This window comes from Emydura macquarii, unplaced genomic scaffold (assembly GCF_026122565.2).
Source record: "Emydura macquarii macquarii isolate MOO-44397 ecotype Brisbane River unplaced genomic scaffold, CSIRO-AGI_Emac_v2 contig_2897, whole genome shotgun sequence".
NCBI classification, from domain to species: Eukaryota; Metazoa; Chordata; order Testudines; family Chelidae; genus Emydura; species Emydura macquarii.
The window spans coordinates 46990737-47013220 of record NW_027133034.1 but is presented as its reverse complement, the minus strand read 5'-3'; the positions used below and the strand labels follow the sequence as shown (position 1 = coordinate 47013220).

The 22484-nt window shown below is 44.8% G+C and overlaps 1 protein-coding gene across 1 annotated transcript in view; it reads right to left on the bottom strand.

Moving 5' to 3' along the window:
- The window catches only part of FCHO2 (FCH and mu domain containing endocytic adaptor 2), a 217271-nt gene extending 203461 nt beyond the window's left edge, over positions 1-13810 (bottom strand). The window contains exon 1 of the mRNA XM_067568645.1: positions 13625-13810. Within this exon, the coding sequence (XP_067424746.1) occupies positions 13625-13801 (177 nt within the window). The 5' untranslated portion in view covers positions 13802-13810. The remainder of the gene's footprint in view (positions 1-13624) is intronic.
- Positions 13811-22484: the final 8674 nt, after the last annotated feature.

The following is a 22484-nucleotide window of genomic DNA, read 5'->3' as shown; positions in this document are numbered from 1 at the left end:
TGTTGTTGATTTGATCTTTTGTAAGCAAAATAGGCTGAAGAATAAGAAAACAGGATATGAAGGTAGGAACATCAGTCTTCTAAGTGGTTGAAAGATCTTGAGTGATATAGCCATAGCTCTAGCAACCGTCAGTTTTTCCATAACATCATCAGCTATAGGACTAAGAAATCTATCAACCTCAACTGAAGGTCTTCCACATGGGTTCTTGCCTCAGGAGGCAGACCAGATGATCAGATGTATGAATAGCACCTCAGGGTGATAGCTGAAGCCACTGTCCTAAAAGCTGCATCCAAGGAGTCAAAGGAAGCTCATAATGCATGTCTGGCTACTAACTAGTCCTCAGAAATGAAAGCTTTGACCAGTTTTGTTTGCTCCTCAGGTATGGATTTATCAAATATAGCCATTTTCTCCCACAGATGGTACTGGTATCTGGATGTTACAGCTTAATGTTACAGTTAAATGCTCTAATGCCCAGTGAAGCAGAAGAGACCTTTCTGCCCTAGGCATCTAGCTTTTTAAACTTTCTGTCCAATGGAGTGAAATGAGCCCATCCCTCTTCTTATTCTCTGGACAACATCAAAGGCAACTAGTACATTAGGAGCAAGGTACATTTGAAACAGGAAAAATCCTCAGCTAGCAACAGGTAGAGCCCACTGGCCTTTTTTGGACGTAAGTTGTTTAGAGGCAGGATTCAACCACATACTAGTTGTAGCAGTTGCAGCAGTACCATTAGTAGTATCATCACAGCATCTATTAGTCCAGGACCCCATTGTGCTAGGCATTGTACTACAACCAGTTGTGTTTCTACCCCTTTCTGAACAGGGAGAGTGATTTTACTCTTGGACGGAGACCCCAGAAAATCAAACATATGGAATGAGATGCCTCTTCCACGGACACTAATGGTGTTTTCAGTATTGAAGCCATTCTCTCTACCTGGTCATGGAACTGAATCACATCTTCATATGGAGGCGGTGGGCTGAGGAAACCCCAGTGTTCTCATGAGGTGAGGTTTGATCATCTGGCTCTAGATCCATCGCCTGGAGTTCAACAGGTCCTCTCAGGTCCTTCCTCTCACAATGTGTCCAGGGCCAGGGCTATTAGCCAGTGGCGTACCGTGGGAGGGGCCATGCCCCCAGGTGCCGGCCTGGAGGAATGCTCCCACTGCTGCTGGGCCCACATGGGAGAGACGTGGGGCCAGGAGAGGGGGTTGGCCACCATGCTGCTTTGGGCAGGAGGAGCAGCTCCTGGCCAGGGTGCTGAGCCCATGTGGGAGAAAGGCGGGCCGGGGGGCGCAGCTGCCACGCTGTGGGGCCAGGGACCATGGGCCAGACTCGCAGGGAGATGGGGGCCCTCCCTGCCGGTGCCGGGAGCGAGTCCAGGCTTGGGACGACAAGACTGGATTAGTCCCCAGCGCCTGGCAATGCTGCGCCCCTGCTGGCTGCTCCTCAGCTGCATCCCTGCAAGCAGCCTCCCCCCATACCTGTGTGTGTCTCCCTTCAACCAACACACCCCACCCAGCCATCTGTTCCCCCCGCCAGCAGTGCGCCTCCTTGCCGTCTGTTCCCCACCAGCAGCACATCACCCCGGCTGTCTGTTCCCCCTCCCGCCCCAGCAGCACCTCCCCTGGCCATCTATCCCCACCCAAGTAGCCTATCCCGGCTAGCCATGTATGCCTTCCCTCAAGCAGTGCACCCCCCCGTCCATTTCTCCCTGTCAAGCAGCGTGCCCTCCCCCGCCATGTCACCCCTCCCAAATGTGTGGACCCCTGGGCTACGCCCTTCCCCACAGCAGTACAGGGCTCCTGCCCCAGGTGAGGGGGCGAGCATTGGCCCCCAGGCACTGGAGACCCACAGTATACCACTGCTACTAGCATGAGAAAATTCTCTGGGAACTGGAGAGCCACACTGATCTGTTGCATGTGACTTGCCTCAATCCCTTTGAGTGGAAGGATTCTTAAAAGTTTGTCTAGAGCAGTGATACTCAGATTGAGACTCCTGAGCCACAAATGGCTCTAAAACACATTATATTAAAACACTGACTTAATTATTAACCAACCTAAATTATTAACCAATCAGGATGCTTTTACACTTATTAAACAACTCTAGTTGATAAAATAATACTTGGTCAGTCATTTTGCTATGAAAACAATATATATAATTAAATATTTCTCATCATACTGTTTAAATATGAATATATAGTACTATATACATGAAACAATGAATTAGCACTACTGTAGCTCTTTTGGGTAATGCTGATCACTGATCCCGAACCCCCTAATGTCGGAGTATCACCGGCCTAGGGTCTATAACTCTAATATCTAGGTGAAGGCCAGCAAGGCCATCTGGCCCACAGTGGTATGTTCCTTTGTTGTGAGTAAGCAGTCCCTGCTCCAAAGCGTGGATGGGCTAATGCTTCTCAGTGAAACACCTTAAATAATTCTTTTAAGATGGGTAAAACATCCACTTTTTACCCCATTCTTGTTCTCCGAAATGGCTAACTTTGCCTCAGAATGACTTTTTTTGTGAGACTCCCAGCATGGAGAATTTCAGTGCAAATGCTTTAAGTTTGGCAAAAATTATAAACAACTGAAAACAGGGTTATATAATGGAACATAACAGGAAACCTTAACTTAGGCAGCACTACCAGCTCCATCTATAATATACACAGCTGGATTTAAAGTCGCATGTTGGCTGTTTGACCATACATTGGTTATACATTCATATGTTTGGATGATTAATATAAAGATGTCACTTTCATAAACCATGATATAAGCAGTTTTCCATGTTGATTTTGTATTGATGTATGCAAATTGAGAGATGATGTCAGAAACTGTGGCTATAAGATCTTTTTCTCTAATGTTTAGAAAAAATTATGTAATGTCAGGAACTGTTCTTTATTTAGTAGTGTTTTTAAAGCAGAAGTAAAGAATTAAATTCTGTATGTATTGGGGTATTATATTGGTTAGAGTTAAGGCTACACCTTGGTTGTTCAGAATGAAGATGGAGATGTGTGCTGTGGCTGGGAGAAGGGAGGCAACTGAGGTTAAGAGGAACTCAGAGTAGAGTGTTTTGATCAACAATTTAATTGCTTATTACTTTGTTCCTCCAGTTTCCATTGGTGCAATGTACAATCTGGCAATGTTGACTCAGTTAACAAAAGAGTATGTGGAAATCTCATATACAAAGCCCAATCTCTGTTGTTCATTAAATGTTGCTGTATCAGTATTTATCATCTTCTCTTTGTAAAGAAGGGAGTCACCATCACTAAAAGTCCAATATGGGACTATGTTTCCCCACCTCCTTTTTTTTTTAAATGTGGAGGGCTTTAAGGACTCAGTCCTTCCAATTTCTTTCAGCAATAGTTACCACCCTCTGCTATGATGTGGAGAGACAGATTTCCCATTTTCCCTCCCAGTCCACCACCAGCAGACATGACTCTTTCAGGATACCAGGGGAGCCATTTTCCCACCTGGGGCATATCCAGGAAGGCTAGTCCCAATACCCCTTACATCATTTTGAGGGACTGCTTTGTGAATATCTATGGGGTAAAAAGCATCTGTTGGGTGGGGTTATGTCAGCCCTTCCCAACAACACTGCAGCTTTGTGTGTGGTCCCTTCCTCACACAACCCTCTCACAGGCTTCTAGTATTGCTCACAGTTCCTCACAGGACTTCTAGTATTGTTTTCTTTTCCCCTTACAGGCACTGAAGATTTTCTCTTCAGCAGCTGGGCTTCATACTGATACTTCCCCTTTGACATGGTCATAAAGGGGCTCCTTCTTAGATGTCAGGGAAACAGTAGAGCATAAGAGAAAATGGGGCTTCCACTATCCATAAATACTCCTTGTTAGGATATTGCTTACCCCAATTATGCATACAAAAAAGTGAGGGTCAGAGAAAATGAAGGTAGCTAATCTTTAGATGACATTTCATTTCAATTTCCCCTCATCAACAACTAAAAAATATGTTCAGTGTTCTCATGGAAATGAAGTAGCCCTGTCAGCAACTGTTGAGTCTGAATTCATTTTTTCCACAACCTGTACATAACAGGAAGCAGATTACAGGAACTCCCTGTTTTGTTGAACTACTGTAACTCATCCTGAAAATTTCAAGAAGGAATTCTCATGTTTTATATGTAGCAAATTTGTATTTAAAGCTTATGTTTGGTACAGTAACCTGAATTAACTTGGCACATCTGCAGCAGTACTGATTTCCTAAATGTTTAATCAGGTAGTACAAAGTACAGGCACTGTCTCCTTTGGACCAAAATCTTAACACTGTCTATTGGCATAAAACGCAAATACAGCTCTACCTCCTAATTTAGTGTGCGTAAAATTTATCACCTGCATTAGACAAGACAGATATTACTTTCTTACAATCAATGGGAAAAGCAGAAAAGAATAGCTATAAATACTATTTTGTCAGCAAAACTAAGCAGATGAGCTGCTAATAAAGAGTAAATATTTGCAGCTCCAAAGCAGCTGTCTTTTCTGCCCACGATCAAACTGTAATTGTCTTTGATTATAGAAATTTAGAACAAAGATTATCTTCTCCCTCAAGGCTGAGTAAGGTAACAAACATTTGACAAAACTCAATTACACAATTTTACCTCAGCTTTATAAACTAATTGATACCTTCTGCGTTTGTTCATGATTATACTTTGCCTACAATCATCTATCCAAAATGCAAATAGCAAACTTCCTCATAGTAATGTAGTAAAGGAATTAGAAAAAACTACTCTTTCTGTTGTTATACACAATTTAAATATGACTTGTTTAAGTCTGAAAAAAATCAACTTATTATCTAGGAAACAGGCAAACAGATACTTACTCAACAACTACATTTGAAAACAGTCAGACTTAATTACAGGATTTTTTTTTTAAATCCATAAAAAAGGTTAGGTCTCTAAATTCTTATGAAAATGGAATAATTTCCTCAGTTTTCAAATCATCACTAATTTTAACTTATGTGCCTTTGTATACTTTTTGAACAAAAAACATTGTTAGAAACATTTTAATTAAGATACTTAAAGTTATAAATGAAAAAGCGGCAATCATTTGGAAGTCACATACCACATTTTAATGAATTCTTGTCCTTATGTTTTTTGTCAATACTCCATTTATTACAAGAATTACAACCCCATAGACATGGTACAAGATCTCAGTCAGGCTGTCCTAAGTGGCCTTTCACACTTGCGATAGCGCCATGACCAGATATTTCCCTTTGTCAGCAATGGAACCTAAAGTCTAGATTAGTCCATTCGCATTCTCTCATATCCCAATCCCTAGAATGCATGTGAAAACGCAGTGCCTACATTACTGGTTGTGTGTCACGTTGTAATTCTTGAATGTTTCAGTGGAATCTACTCTACAGGAAGCTATTAGTAAAACTAAACAAACATATGCTGATTCTGAAAAGCTTTTCAAGCCAAGAAGTGAAACCTGCAGAAGCCCACAAAGTGAAGTTTACCAATTGACCCAAGAGATCAGATTCAGCATCTGTGACCATGCTTCCAAACTTAAAGCTCCCTAAGGCATGTATGATACACCTATAACAGTGTAGTTATAACCAAGTCAGTTGCAAGATATTAGGGATACAGGGTGCGTGAAGCAACATCTTTTATTGGACCAAATTCTGTTGGTGAGATAGGCAAGCTTTCGAGCCACAAAGCGCTGAAACCAGAAGAAGAACTTGTCTGTCACACCAACAGAAGTTGGTCCAATACAAGGTATTACTTAACCAACCTTGTCACACCCATGACTGACAGTTCAGTACCTTATAAACAGAAAAGCTAGCCCTTTGACATATGCTAATTATTGTGTGCGCATGCAAAGGGTGAAACAAACAAAAAATAGAAACTGGAGCCGCTTCCACACACAAGAGAAAAGAAACAACTAATTGTTAGTTAGGTTCATGTTAAAATTACTCTCCCACATTCACCACAAAACAAAATTAAGAGTATTTGCATCTCTGTTCAACTCTAGAGAACTGGTTTTTAGAATTAAGTGAAAAGGCTCTAGAATTAAGTGCAAAGATAATGTCAGATCAAACATTCAAACATAAAATCAGGTAATTATGATTGTCCTGGCATTGCTAACTGTCATACTGCAAAGTATGTATATTTTAAGGAATACAGTAGAATCTCAGAATTATAAACACCTGGGGAATGGAGATTGTTTGTAATTATGAAATATTCATAACTCTGAACAAAACATTATGGTTGGTCTTTCAAAAGTTTACAAATGAACATTACTTAATACTGCTTTTAAACTTCACTATCCAGAAGAAAAATGCTATTAATCATCTTAATTTAAATGAAACAAGCACAGAAACAGTTTCCTTACCTTGTCAAACTTTTTTTTTTTTAATTTTCCTTTTATTTTTTCAGTAGTTTATGTTTAATAGAGAACTGAACTGTATTTCCTTTTTTTCCCCATCTCTGCTGCTGCCTGATTGCATACTTCCACTTCCAAATGAGGTGTATGGTTGACCAGTCAGTTTGTAACTCTGAGGTTCTATTGTACACTAACTAGATTATGGTACCGTTTATATTTAGCAAATGGAAGAGAAGCAGAAAACATCACAGGTGTAGCAGAGAACTCCTTCCTGAAACAACTTTAACAGGAGATTTCCTGACTTGAGAATGTTTCCCTTTGAAACTTTAAACTATGCATGCTCATCCCTGTTCTTTTAAATATTCATAATCTATTTTAAAATCAACTTCTCCACAAACTCTGTAAAACATGCTGTTCATTAAGGTTTATTAATATACCAGTGGACTAACTTCTTTCACTCACACTGGTGTAAATCAGGTAACGCCACTGAAATCAAGTGTTACTAATGTAAAACTGGTGTAAAGAGAATCAGGCCTTAAAGTTTTTAAAGTAAACTAAAAGCGTTTTTTGTTTTAGTTTGAGGCACATTACAAATGCTTTCCACTTGGAACCGTAGGTCCTTCTGATAAAGGACTTCCAAAAACACCAGAAACAAAACACATTTTTGAAGATCGCCATGCCTATGAGCCTCTTACCGTCAGGAGCCAGGCTGTTAAGGAAAGGTCTGCTGGGATGTGACAGAACAGGGCATCCCAGTCAATATGAAGATCTGAGTCCAGACTCTTGGCCTGATGGAACTGGCTTTGGCCATCCACAATGGAATTCAGAACCCTACCCCACCTGGGCCAGTATAGGAGTATTAGGATCATCAAACCTGTGTTGCTCCTGAACTCTAAGACAATTACTACCAGGAAGACTGTTGAAAAGATATAGAAGAGCCTACTTCTATAGTGGATACACATATCTTGCTAATGCAGCCTTTTCTTGGTGCCACATGAAGACCCATAGCTTTCTAATCTGGAACACTCACTGGAAGAACTGATTGAATAAATTCTTAATCCTGTGACTACTCAAAGATCCATATGTTTTGGCTCAATCAGTGAGAGTGTTCTTTCTTTCCAGAAAGGTTCAAGATGAGGAGGAATTGTCTTGTGGGATAGAGCCTTCCTCGCATATAGGCAAGGCTTCCTGACCCTGAAGTGATCCAGCATATCCCTACTGTGTATATAAACAGTGGTCCAATGGCACTTTTCAATCACACCACCTTTTGGGATAATAATAATCTGAAAACACTGAGTGCCTCCAGGACTACCCTCCGGTCCAAAACATTTGTGTAACTATTTTTCCCAAATAGACCAAGTCCCTGGATGTGGAGCCTCTGAACATAGATTCCCTTTCCCTGACCACATATGTGGTTGCTAGAATTTGGACAAGAGAAATATGGAAGCCTATTCCCAAATGCATATTGAACTGATTGTCATCTATTAGCCGCATGTGATGTAAGAGTCCATATTTCTTGCTTCCACTGGGATCTCATGGTTGCCATGGTATGCCAGAGGTTTTAAAAAATTCATTGGCAGCAACATTCATAGCATGGTCCTAGCTGTCATTAGATATTTTTTGCACATCAGTCTGGAAAAAAATGTGTCTGATCTTGTAATGGGACAAGAAGATTTTATATTGAGAGCAGTGTCTAGTAGAGCTCTTATGTTCTCCAATTGTGTGCTGTGGAAAAGTTGGCCCTTTAGGTAGTTTACTATGAACTTTAGTGATTTCAAAACTCCAGTGCTGACAAACCAATCTTTTGACACATTTCAATAGTTTCCTTGATCAGCAAATTGTCCAAATAAGGGAACAGGCACATTCTCAGTTTGCATACGTAGTCCATGACTGCTACCAAGTATTTTGCAAGAACATTTAGAGTGGAACTGAGCTCAAAAGGCAAAACCAAACTAGTAGTGTTGTTTCCTTACTACAACAAATCTAAGATATTTTCCAACTACTGTAAAGTATCTCTACAAGCAACAGGAGCACTAGGTATGTACACATCTGCGTGTCCAGAACTTACAATGAGTAATCTTCCTCTAGAAGAGGTAGAGATATACTTGCTCCCAGAGTGATCATCTTGATTTTTTCATTGACTAAATACTGATTCAGGATGAGACAGAACCCTCATCTTTTTGTTCATCAGGAAGTATCTGAAATAAAACCCTCTCTTCTTCTCATCCACTGACATTATTTGATGGCTCTTTGTCAAGAGCGACTGAATTTCCTATAGCACCAATGCTTAATACCAAAGAACAGGAATGGGGAAAAGGGTGTAATTCAAAAAGTTAAAAAAAAAATCTTGATCTTATAGCCCTCAAAACAAATACTCAGGACTCACGTGACCAACGACCATAGTGTAAAAGGTCTCTGACAAAGGTCCTCGCAGAGTGCTGGTTAGCGATAAACTAGCAAAACTTTTTAGAGCCTTTCAAAATCCCTTTGGATTTTGGTGCTTATTGTAAGAGGATTTAGGACCTTTCAGTTTGTGGTGGTCTTGAGGCTGAACACCCTGTGCAGGGAGTTAATGAGCTCTATTAAAAACAGTCACTGAAAGCTGGCTTTACAAGCAGATTCTCTCTCTTTCCTTCCTTGAAGAAAAGGCTAGATAGGTGAAAGACCAGCTCAAGACAATACAGTGTAACCTCTGCCTTCACGTACTCTCCAGCATAAGATAAGTTTTCAAGCTTCCTTCAGGCCTTCAGATGGAACTCAAATGCCTGCAGCTAAGGCACCTACCCATAGGAGAGAAGTTCTTGCCACTATCTCACCCACCTCAAAAGACCTTGTGCACCTGAAGTTGGTTCAAGCACCAAAAAAGTCAAAGGGCTGATGTGTTAAGAAACCTTAAGGCCACCAAACAAAAAGTGAGGCACCAAAGCATTACAGCAAAGGCCTCAGAAACGTAGAAATCTGAACTAAGTTAACTGGAAGGAAGGGTTGAAATAGAGAAAGGATACCAGATGAGTATCACTGGGAAATGGAAGAGAGCTAGAGTACTAACCGATGTGGCACTAGAGTCCATGGAGAGTTCTATCAAAATAACTGGCTGCAATGTCTAGAGGTCAGCCTTTATATTTTGCAAGGGATAGTAAGAGATGGCCAGCAGGGGGCTCAGTTCACACTCCTCCTACTATTGCCAATAAGGATTATTAATTTTTTTATTATTATTATTATTATTATTATTAGAAAGAACTCAATTAGTATGGCACCTTTAGAAATAAGATTAGTTTAGAAACATTAACCAAAATGGTTGGTAATGATTTGATTGCTATAATACTACAGTCCAAAAACATACACATATTCTTCTAATCTGAAAAAAGTAGTGAACTTGTAAAATACTTTTGATAAAATTGACCAAAAAAATTTAAAATATTGTCCCTCTGTTGAAATAGGTTCAAACGACCTGGAACCTTACAACCCTATACAAATCTATGCAACAACATTCTGAGAAGGCATATAAATTTGCATGTTGCAGACATTCTTTTATGGATTGTTAAACAGAATGACAATGTAAATTGAAATATTTAAGGAAATCAGGTTAAGATGGTAAAACATACCCCTCATCTACTTCATCCTTGTTCACTTAAGCCTTGTCTACAGTAGACGTTTTTCAAGGTTTTCAATCATTTCAACACTATCAGGATTAGTAAAGAGAGGTTACTTACTGTAACTGATGGTTCTTTGAGAGGTGTGGTCCCTATGTGGATTCCATACATGGAGTGCAAATGCGCGCCATGTGCCGGAACTATTTGAAGTAGTCTCAGTCAACATGCGCACGCTGCATGTCCCACATGGTGTGTCCAGGTCGTGTGGCTGTGTGAGTCGATGCCCTGTCCATTCCCTCCCTTTGCCAAACCTAACTTTTGGAATCTGACATTAGAACCCTGGCCTAGAGCAAAGGGGCAGGAGGTGGGGCACGCTCAGGAGCGGTGCCATAGCAGAGCAATCTTTTGGAAGGAGTGCACACACTGCAGGGGAGTCCAGTTATGCTCCTATAAATGTGAGTTTTCTCGTGGGTACGAGGGTGAACTTCGCTTCTCTGATACAGACTGCTAAGCTGGTTAGGAGTTCTTGCAATTGGCACACAGTGCCGAAGAGGTGGTCTTGGGATGATGTTACTAAGAGCAAGTCATCTAAGTAAGGAAAAAGGGAATGGCCCAGGCACCTCATACGTGCCGCCACCACCACAGCGAAGACCTTTGTAAACACTTTGGGGGTGGTGGTAATCCTGAAGGGGAGTACACAAAATTAGTAATGATGGTGTCCCACCGTAAAGTGGAGAAATTTGCGGTGAGCTGGGTGGATGTCCAGGTGGAAGTATGCATCCTTTATATCGAGAGCCATAAACCATGCTCCAGGTGGATGGGAGGGAATGATTTGGGACAAGGTAAACATTCGAAAACAGAATTTGTGGATGAATCGATTTAAGTTTCTGCAGATCCAAGATAGAAAGGAGAAGATCTCCGACCCTTCGGTATGAGAAGGTAAAGGGAGTAGAAGCCACTGCCTCGATAACAGTGTGGGACTGGTTCCATAGCTTCTTTTTTTAATAGGGTGAGTGCTTCCCTCTGCAAGGGGTGCAGTTGTACCAGGTGAGCCCGGTCGGCTTGGGGCAGATGGCAAGGGGGAAAGGAGTGGAATTTTATCAGGTATCCTTTGTATATGATAGCTAGTACCCATTGATTAGTGGTAATCTTGCTACAATTGTGGGCAAAGAGAGCAAGATGGTCCCTGAAAACGATTGGGGAAACCGAAGGAGTGGGACAAGGTTCATGGTTCTCTATGTATGAGTCAAAAGTGTCTCGAGGGTCGCTGATGTGAGGTGGACACCAAAGAAAACCTTGGCCATTGTGCCCACTGACACCTGTGCAGTTAGTCTTGTTGGCATGGCAGGCAGGGTTGATAGATGGGTCGACTGGATTACCATGGGTGAAAAGAAGGCCTGTTCTGGTAGCAGACAGGCCCTGATGTATATAGGCCCAACAACCTGAGTGTGGCTTGGGAATCCTTGAGCAAGTTCAGACTCTCGTTGGTCTTTTTGAAAAACAAAACGAGGACGAGGACACACCAACTCAAAGCAGCTCCAGACTCTGCCAGAACAGATGCAAAATCTACAAACACATCACCACTGCCATGATGATCAATATCTCCCCACAACAAACCTTTCAAGATTCATAAATACTACACATGCCTATCAGAACATTTCGTGTACCTCACCTAGTGCACTAATTGCCCTAATAATAACGAAGTGGGTGAAACAAGACAATCACCACGCTCCCATATGAATTCACACAGAAAAATGATAAAACGTTTAAATAATACCCATGGGCAAACACTTTTTAGAAAATGATCACCCCACATCTGACCTATCAATCTCATCGTCAAAGGAAACCTGCACATCATCTAAAGAAAAACGCGGGATTTTAAATTCATAACTTTGCTAGACATTAAAAATCCTGGATTCAGTAAGGACACTGAATTTATGGCTCATTACATCTATCTGTAATCTACTTACCCTCCTTTGTCCTACGACTGTAGAGGCGTTAACAGCCCACTTCATGTTGAATGGTCTCTTGCAACAATTCATAACTCCTTATGTTTAACAATCTGTTCCACCTTGTAGTTAACTTAGGCCTGGTCTATACTAGATTGTTTTGTCAAAAAAAAAAAGTCAGCTTTTTTAGATAAAACAGTGTTGGTGTACACACTGCAATCACGCACCTCCCCCAGCCGACAAAACTATCCTGTTTTTTTGACAAAATAAAACCACCCTGACAAGAGGTGTAGAGCTTTTTTCATTCAACTTCAATCAAAAAAGTGTCAGTGTAGATACTGCTATTTAGTTATGTTGCAGTAAACAGCGACCAGAAGTGTCTCACAATGACCATCCTGAGCGCTCTGGTCATGAGTCTGAACTCTGCTGCTCTGCAGCCACAGGCTACTCCTCCTTTAAAGTCCCGGGAAGTTTTGAAATTCTACTTCTTGCTTGGTCGACGTGGAGAGAGCTCACATATCTTCCCAGTTGACCATGGCGGTTCCATGCACCAAACGCTCTCTCGCTTGGAGTACCCCTGAACTGCTGGACCTGATTGGCATTTGGGGAGAGTTGGCTGTGCAGTCCCAATTCTGCTCCTGCTGAAGGAACTTTGATACCTTCGGCCAGATTTTTTGTGCCATGGCAGAGAGGGGCTATGAGCAGGAAATGCTGCAGTGATGAGCAAAAATCAAGGAGTTGCGGCAGAATACCAGAAGGCCAGGAAGCAAACCGTCACTCTGATGCAGAGCCAAAGAACTACTGTTTCTACAAAAAGCTAGAAGCCATCCTCACCGGTAACCCCACATCCACCCCCAAGACACCCATGGACACCACTGTGACCCCGGGGCCGGACACTGAATTCAACCCAGACCAAGAAGTCACTGATGAGGAGGTGGAGCTGGAGGACAACCTGGAGCCAGGGACCAGTTCATTTGGCAAGGCTGGGAGTCATGAGCTGTTCTTGACCCCAGAAAGCTGAGGTCAGCCTCAGCCCCAGCCCTACAGCTCAGGCATTCAGGATGCATGACAGGGGAGCTCTGGTAAGTGTTTGGAAGTTGATGTTGTTTGTGTACAGGAGGAATGGGGATCCTTAGCTTGGCCAAAACATAGAGTTAGTTGAAAGGATAGAAATGCACAAGTGTAGCTGTGTTTCCATGTGCTTTCCCATTCCGTTGCGCAGCTAGGCAGTGTGGCTGAGAAGCATGTTAATGCACGCTGAGATTTCCCGAATATCCTCTGGTGAGATCTTTAGGAACCTTTCCTGTAGGTACTCTCCAATTCTCTGCTTCAGATTCCTCAGTAAAGCAACTCTGTTCCTTCCCCCATTTTGGACACTTTCCCACACCAATCAATCACTTGTTCAGGGACTAAAGCAGCACACAGATGAGCAGCATAGGGACCCAGTTTGAACGGTTCGCATGGAGGAGATGTGTCCTAGCATGCCTGTTAACTCCCAGGAGAGAGATATCAGCTTCTGTGGCCCCCGCCTGTGAAGAATGGTGACACAATTTGAAATTTTCCCCCATGTACCTGAATTTATGCCCCAAGCAACCACCCACTCAGAACCTCAACCCAGTTGGATGATCCACCCACTGCTCTGGCAAAACACACCATTCCTAGGCTGATTAAGGAGCTGTGCTCTGCCCATGGGATGATGAGAAAGAGATGTGTTTAACAGTAATGCATCTATAGTGTTAGGGAACTCACAATAATGCTTCTGTTCATTGTTTCTTGTGCTTCCACAGATGTGACCTTCGCAGCCAAGGCCACTACACCAACAGACCGCCTCCGGATGATAAGGAAGCGACCCCAGAGAAGCAAGGACAAGATTTTCCAGGAACTCCTCCAGTCCCCTGAGGCGGCCAAAAGAGGAAAAAAGGGCATAAAGACAATAATCATCCAATAGTCAGAAGATGGAGAGACAGGAAAGGAAGGAGAACCAAGAACGGGTCATGGCTGGCCACGAGTGCATGATCAAGGCCATGAAGGAGCAGACAGAGCTGCTAAAGACAATAATGTCATTACAGATACTATTCATGTATGCTTGCCCTCCCTCCCCACCACAGCAACAACAGAATTGCAGTCCCTGCAGTCCCCAAACTCCCTCCCCCCCCATTCCTACCAAAATCCTGGCCCATCTCACTACCCTTTACACTCCACCCCTTCAGACAGCTATGAGAACGACAGCTGGACTTACACCCAGCTGTCATAGTTCACACTGCCCCCCAGTATTTTCTCTCTTCCAGGCCTGTGTTATTTTTGTGTCGTGAACTGTTTTGCGTTTAATAAAAGCAAGCTCTGAGAACAATAAGCACTCTTTATTTCTGTGTTGCACATGGTACTTTCACTTAAAACCGACACACAGCTCAAGCTGGATAGCAGTCATAGAATGGCACAGTGCTGTTCACAAAACACGTTATGGGCTCTCCTTCTAAAAATAGGGCCTCAATGCCTCCTTAATTCATATGGGACCCCTGTTGTGCCCCTCTAATATCATAGCATTTGGCTGCTCATATGCAGACGCAAGGTGATCTGCTTCTGCTGTCCACCCAGGGCAAACTTTTCGCCCTTAGCGTCGCATAAATTATGGAGCACACAGCAGGTGGCTATAACCATGGGAATATTGTCCTCATTTAGATCCAGCCTACCATAAAGATACCTCCAGCGTGCTTTTAATATGCTAAATGCACATTCAGTCATTCACCATCTGCTCAGCCTGTTATTGAAGCGCTCCTTGCTGCTATCCAGGTTGCCCATGTAAGGCTTCATGAGCCATGGTATTAGTGGGTAGGGTGGGTCTCCCAGGATCACTATGGGCATCTCAACTTCCTCCATTGGAATCTTTTGGTCTGGAAAGAAAATCCCTGCTTGTAGCTTCCTGTACAGGCCAGTGTTCCTGAAGATACGAGCATCACGTACCTTTCTTGACCAACCTGCATTTATGTCAGTGAAATGCCCATAGTGATCCATCAGTACTTGCAGTATCATAGAGAAGTACCCCTTTCTATTGATGTACTCCATCGCAAGCTGGTCTGGCGCCAAAATTGGGATGTGTGCGCCATCTATTGCCCCACCAAAGTTAGGGAATCCCATCGCCGCGAAGCCACCCACTATTTCATACACATTGACGAGAGTCACAGTCCTTTGAAACAGAATGCCATTACACTCTTATCACACTTGTGATAACACAGCTCCAACAGTGGACTTGCTAGTTCCAAACTGATTAGCGACCAACCAGTAGCAGTCTGGAGTTGCCAATTTTTACATGGTGATCGCTATGCACTTTTCCACCAAGGGGGCAACTCTCATTCTGGTGTTCTTGTGCCCCAGGACAGGGGTGAACGCCTCAAAGAATTCTATGAAGATGGCTTTACGCATTCGAAAGTTCTGCAGTAACCGCTCGTCATCCCAGACCTGCATAATGATGCGATCCCACCACTCAGTGCTTGTCTCATGTGCCCAAAAGCGGTGGCTCACTGTGATCAGATGTTCCGTGAATGAAAGCAGTAATGCAGTGCTGTTTGTTTGCATATCACTCAGCAGGTCAGGCGCCTCAGATTCCTGTTCCGAATCAGAGCTCATGATTTACTGCGTGACCAGCCATGATGTGTTCAGAATGCTAACAGTAACAGTGGAGAGCAGTGCAGGATCCATCCGTTCAGACAGAGATGACGGCCGCACAGGAAATGCGGGGAGGGCCATTAAAAAGTGGTACGAAACGCCGCCAGGCATGCAATGAATGACAGGACAGAAATCAATGCATCATGAGATGTTGAGCCAGCACCCATGCTGTTCCATGCTCCTCTCTCTCTTTCCACAATTCCTAGTGGCAAAAGGTGGCAAGTTGCACAGTGGGATAGCTGCCCACAGTGCACTGCTCTGTCGATACTAGAAAACCAAGTGTGGATGTGGATGCTGTTTGGCAGCACGACTGCTGTTTGGATGGGCATGAGTGCTATAATTACAGCGGTTTTTTTCTCACTAATATAACTACCATCAATAAACCTTGCTAGTGTAGACAAGGCCTCAGAGTGTCAAAGCTACCACCCCCAGACCTCAAGAAGATCTCTATGTGAGCTCAAAAGCTTGTCTCTTACACCAACCGATGTTGGTCCAATCACGGTATTACCTTACTCACCTTCTCTCTATACAAATAAGAAAGGAGGTGAGGAGTGTGGAGCAAATCTAATCATATTACAAAAGCACACAATAGAATCTGCCTTAAATTTGATAGAACAAGTCCCTTTAGTAGAAAGTTGTTAGCTAGATCATTAGTTATGGATACATATACGCCTTATCCATTATGAAGGTTTCTGAAAAGAAATAGAATTTCCCCTCTCCTAGGCATATCCTCAAAAGGAGATTGTCTCCTACCTAACCAAGCCTACTTATCAAGTTTATATAGCCTTATTTCCTCAGGTAATAGATACAGCTCTGAAAGGACCTAGAGAACCTTGTCTACACATTCAAACTTGCAACGGTTGAATTAAACCACTGGAAACCCCTGTGTAGTCACTTTCATTTGGCTTGAGAGTGGCTAATTTTGTTAGGCTTAAACATATTCCTAACAGATTTGAACTAAATGGGAATAAAGATTGTCCATACTACCTTTCGTACCAATGTAATTAATTCAATTAATTCAATTTAAAGACCACACATTAAAAAAACCAGGAAAATGCCATATTTAGATAGTCCAGAGAAAGAAAGACAGGCAAGCAGACACTGGAAGGTATCTGACTTTGCTCAAATGAAAGTTAGTAACTACTTCAGCCAGAAATAGTTTCAGGATGAGGATGAACTTTGTGCTTGTGGACAAGCTACAAGAAGAATCAACCTAAGTCTGTAACCTTCTGACTTTTCTTGATCATGTTTTACCTTTTAGAAAAGCAGCCTTCAGAGGAAAAGTAAATAGAAAACATTGCAAAAGGTTCAAATGGTGCCACCATCAATTTTTAGAGTACTAAATTAATCCACTTAAGTTTTTCAAGTTTGCCGCTGTTGTTCCTACTGAAAAGATCCAATCCCTCAAATATTGTGCCTGAGCACAACAACTATTGCGAATGGACCCTGACCAGGACTACTGCAATATGAATCTTAAGAAAAGTACTAAACCCATTAGTCACATTTCTAAAATGAATATTGGTGAAATCATAACATCTTTCATTTGCCTTTATTAAAAGCAGAGTAGTTTCTCTTCAAGTCATAATGGAAGTGTCCATTGTCATGAACACTATTCAGACATTTTTAAGCACTCTCTAGTCCAGAGATTCCCAATTGTTTTTTCCCTGAGCCACCCATCCCCCTTATAGATTCATGTCCCATGCACGCCTCTCTCAGCACAAAGGAAAAGGGGAAGTCAGATGGTACTGAATTTAGAGCCTGTAAAGAGGTGAGGGAGGGGAAGGAGGAAATCCCCACGTGACCAGTGCATGCAGGGAAGAATTTTGTGCACTCCATTCAAATCCAGGATGTCTGGAACAGCAACTCAGATGTGATGGATCTGCTCCTTCCCTGCGTGCAGGTGCACATGCTGGATGCGAGGCCTTTGCTGTAGGGCCAGGACACTTGTGCAGGGTCACAACCATGATGACTTCCAGCACAGCCATGGAGGTGGAGGGGCAGTGAGAGAAAGAGGGAGAAAAAGGGAATGGGCTCTCACAAGGCAGTGCAGGTCCCATGCGAGCTAATAGAAGCAGGAGGCAGCACAGCTGAGCATGCTGTGTAACAGTAATGGGGCTCTAGGGGGCTCAGATCCTGGGACCAGCCTTCTCCCATTCCTCCTGTCTCAGGGCACACAGTGGATGGGGTTGGGCACCCTAAGGAATCAGACCACCACACAATGGCTACCCTGAAGAAACGAGAAAAATTCTTAACAACTCAAGTCCTTGCATCCCCTGATAACCTCATCGAGCCACCCCCCAAGAGGCATGCCTGACAGTTTGAAAACCAGCAGTTTGGTCCAATGTTCTCCAACTTTAAATTTTGTGTCAACGTCTCAAAAGCTCCTCTTATGGTGCATAATTCCTTCCCAATATCTCAGTTTCTACTACTCTGAACTTCAAATATTTTATTCTGCAGATGACAGTCTAAGAACCACTATTTTAGTCAAATTTATACCACAAGGAATATGTACCAGTCATCAAAGTACTGAACAACAGTTATTCACTGAACATATTTTTCCTTCCTTAACTCCTGAACTTCAGCTAGTCAGTACCTAACTTTTTCATAAAACATCTTCATAAGTTTGGATGAGTTTCCAATGGGCCTCCTCTAGAAAAAAAGCAATACAGCATCCAGTCAATTAGATTAAGGATCAATTGTTACTCTACTGCATTAGTATCAAGAACATATATTAACTGACAAACTACAATTATTTTTTATCAAGGGTAATACTTTTCATAAGTATTTTATTTCACTGATATCTCTGCTTTAACTCAGCATATATTGTATATAACAGCAGGTACCCATTGTTCTGGGACAACATCCTAATTCGGAGTCTTGAGAATGTTCAGTCAAGTGATATGAATGCTTGGAATGCTACCGCATAACAAAATCATTTATAATCTGCACTACTTGTCTTGTATTTTTAACCAACAAAACAAATTGCATGAAAATTGTTTTTAAAGCAATAAATCCTTTTTTCCTGTTACTGTAGTTCCCATAGAATACAAACACTAAAGAAAGTGATATGCCTACATTTTACTTTTTCCTCCCCTCAAAACACCCCCCTCTGTTCAAATACGTTTAAAAGCAGCAACATTTAAAAACATTTAAAAAACAAGGTTACTTACCAGTAACTGATGTTCTTCACGATGTGTTGCTCATGTCCATTCCACGATAGGTGTGTGCACGCCTCCATGCACGGCTACCGGAACTTTTTTCCCCTTAGCAAATCCCGTAGGGCCAGCTCTAGTGTCCCCTGGAGTCCCACGCACATGCCGCAGTATATGAGGCACTGCCAGCCCTGCACCTCCTCAGCCCTTCTTTCCACCAACTCCAGGGGCGGAGACGGGGGGTGGGTTGTGGAATGAACATGAGCAACACATCTCGAAGAACATCAGTTACTGATAAGTAACCTTGTTTTCTTCTTTGAGTGATTGCTCATGTCCATTCCACTATAGGTGACTAAGAAGCAGTACCTTGGAGGTGGACCGGAGTTAGCGGTGAGCTGCCTGCAGCCCAGCTCTGCTGAAGCCCACTACTTCCCGTGCCTTGGACAGAGGCGTGGTGGGACGTGAAGGTATGTACCAGCCTAGCAGCTGTTTTGCAGATGCCCCGCCCTAGCATTTCCACTAAGAAGGCTGTGGATGGAGCTTGAGCTCTGTTGGGTGAGCTGTGGCGTCTGGAAGCAGCACCTTCACCTGCTCGTGGCCGAACGCAGGAAATTATTCACTAGGAATTTGCGGTGGCCAGAGACCGGTGAAGCTTTCATCTGGTCAGAAGCTGCGAGGAAGAGCTACGTCGCTATCCGGAACGGCCTCATACATCTGATGTAGAAGCCAGGGCCCCACTCGCGTTTTAGCGAGTGCTGCCTTTTCCTCTCCTCCGAACTGTGTGGTTCGGGGAAGCCTGGGGAGGATATATGATTGTTTCAATGAGACTAGCAACCACCTTGGGCTGGAGGGCCCAGTGCGGTCTGACTGAACCTTATCTTATAGACTACAGTATGAGGGAGGAGCTCTGGGGTCAGAGCTTTGATCCTGGAGACCTTCCATGCTGAGGTAAATACCTCCAGGAAGGCCACCTTCCCAGAAGGCTACAGTAGAGGGCATGACGCCGAAGGTTGCGGGGGGGGGACGGGGGGGAGCTGAGGGAGAAGGCCCAGGTCAAGATCCCAGGGAAGCACTGGGTCACATGCCTACAGATAGAGCCTCCCACCCCTTTCAGGGACCAAAACGCCATCTGACGGGAGGACCACAATCCCCCTTCCAGCGTCTGATGGACGGCTGATATGGCTACTAGGTGGGCCTTCAGGGAGGCCACAGTCAGTGATGGAGCTTTAGCTGCAGTAAGTATTTCCTGGATTGCCTCTACTGGTGAGAGGCCGGGCAGAGTATCTTGGGACTGCTCCCGGCAGGCAACAGCCACTTCCACTTAACCTGGTACACGGTCTGCGGGGAGGGTTTCCTACTACCTATCGGTACGCCCTGGGCTTGTTCTGAGCGGCTCACTCATCTCCTCTCGGCCACCGATCTATCACTCCCCGAGGTGTCAGGGATCCAGTTCTGGGCACCACAGGTGACTGTGATCCTGGGAGCTGGAGTCACACTGGCTCGGAGGTTCCCGAGGCGGGCGATCAAGAAATCCAGCAACATGCTGAACCCGTGCTGGCATCTGATTAGCCCTGCCTAGTTGAGCAGGACTGTATGCAGGAGGGGAGGGCAGGAGAGCGAATATAAAGGTCTCTGATCACTACAGACGAATGGCGTTGACGAGTGCCCCTGCCCCTTTACCATGGAGGAAGCAGCACCGTGGACACCTCGTGCTGCACACCGATACAAACTGATTCCCTTTGGGGAACCCCCCTCCAGACGGTCATAGATGCCCTTAGTAGGCGCAGCGATCCCTCGTGCTGAGGAAGAGTGACCCCTTGATGCAGTCCGCCTCGCCGTTCCTCACCCTGGGAGGTGATCACCACCAGGTCCCAAGGACTGATAGGTTCCCTCCATAAGGCTGATGAATGGGCTCCCACCGCTTGTTGGTGTAGTACATGGTCGCTACACTGACTGACAACATCTGTATCTCCCTGCTTTCGATAAAGCAGAGAGACCTTCCGCAAGCCTTGTGAGTGTTTCGCGGGTGGTCTTATCCTTGTGCCAATGCCTGCCCTTCCTTGGCCAGATGCCTTGTAAGCCGAGGTGAGCGCTGATACGGCACTGTACCCTTTGCTCGAGGTGGCCGCTAACAGGGTAACTGAAGGAGCCTGTTCCTTGAACAGAATGGCCCTTCATGCATCATGAGGAGTTGTTCACCAGACTCAGGAGGCTAGGGCTTGCTGCTGTGGGTTTTTTTTGGGTTGGGGGGGGGGGGTGGAAGGGGAGGAGAGAGGATCGTAGCCCCTCGGTATATGAGCTGCCTGCTCGGACTGTATCCTGGGGCCATGACTGAAGCGGCCTAAGCGTTGGGCTAGCTATCTTCACCCCACAGGTGCAGGCCAACCTGTGCCCTATCCACAGTTGGCAACCTTTGGCTGCTGCTGTAGGCCATTTGTGCATGTGGCCCATACTGAGGAAGTCTGTCCCACAGCAGGGCTGGGGCAAGAACCTCTGGTCCGGGAGGCAACTGGTCACACCGATGCATTCCGTAGGCTGCATCTGAGTTAACGTGAGCTTTGTGCGTTTACCAGCAGGACCCCGCCAATCGCAAGAGATGCCTGACTGGCTCACCCTGCTCCGGCTTGGGACCTTGGCGTGTCTGGGCCGACCAAGCACCGTCAAGTGCGCAGCTACCCCTGCCAGGCCTTCAGTAAACACCGTTGGCCAAGTAACAGATCGTGGGGTAAGCCATAAAGCGTTAGAGGGGGTCACCCTTCTGAAGTGGAGGAACCTTGAGGATGTGCGTCCCTGACATACAGGGCAGCATATGGGGCTCCTGTTCCCACTACTGGAGCTGGGGGGGACCATGCAACTTGAGCCCCTTGTTTGGTATTTGTGAGACAACATAGGTCTGTCACCGTCCTCAAATCTCTTTTTTGGGGAGAAGGGGACAAGGAAGTACCTCAAGTAGGACCTCTTCCGCCATCGCCTGCGGGACCTCTCCCGCTGCTCCTGGCTGAGGCAGCCTCTATCTCTTGGATGTGGAATTGCCACTGAGAGAGAGGAAGGGGGATGCGTCGAGGGATGACCAGAGGCCCTAGTTCAGCGAGCTATCTCAGGGGCCCAGTGGGTCGAAGGCCTTCTGGCTCACCCAAGCCTAAAGGAGGGTATAGGCTAGGGCGCTGCCTTTATGTTCACCAGCAGAAGGGCCTTTCCGATTGCCCCATAGCTGAGAAAATCTTTACTGAGGGCCTAAGGAGCCAGTCAGGGTGGATGGTGTCTCATAGACCCTCTGACTCTGTCCCCTTGCCCGTAGGTCGCGAGACGGCCATGGCTGGCACTTCCGCTGTTGCTGTCCCTGGAGACCTGCCTGACACCTGAAGGTCTGTGGCACATAGCAGTCCAGAGAACAGAGTGCCTGAGACCATGCAGCTCCACCTCTATGCGAATGAAGAGAAGGCTGATCCGCTCATGGAAGAGCCCCTGATGGGTTGCTGGACTTTATCGGGATAGCCTGGGATTGCAACCACTAACCTCTGGGCGTGCCGATGGCGGAGGCAATGGCTCTGCCCACTGAATAGGCAGCAACTGAGGGTGGCTGGAGCACTGCTCTAGCTCCCGTGGTACCCTGCTCTGCAATGGCCTACAGGCTCAGCGTCTGCTGCCAGGCAGAGCCTCAGCAAAGCAGCTCACTGAGTCCCCCGAGGAGCTCACCTACTGAATAAAGTTTTCCCAAACAAGTCTGGCTTCAGTCGCCCTTGTTGTCTGGAGTAGAGCCCATCTGCCCTGCCTATCCCTGTGGCTGGCAGCCA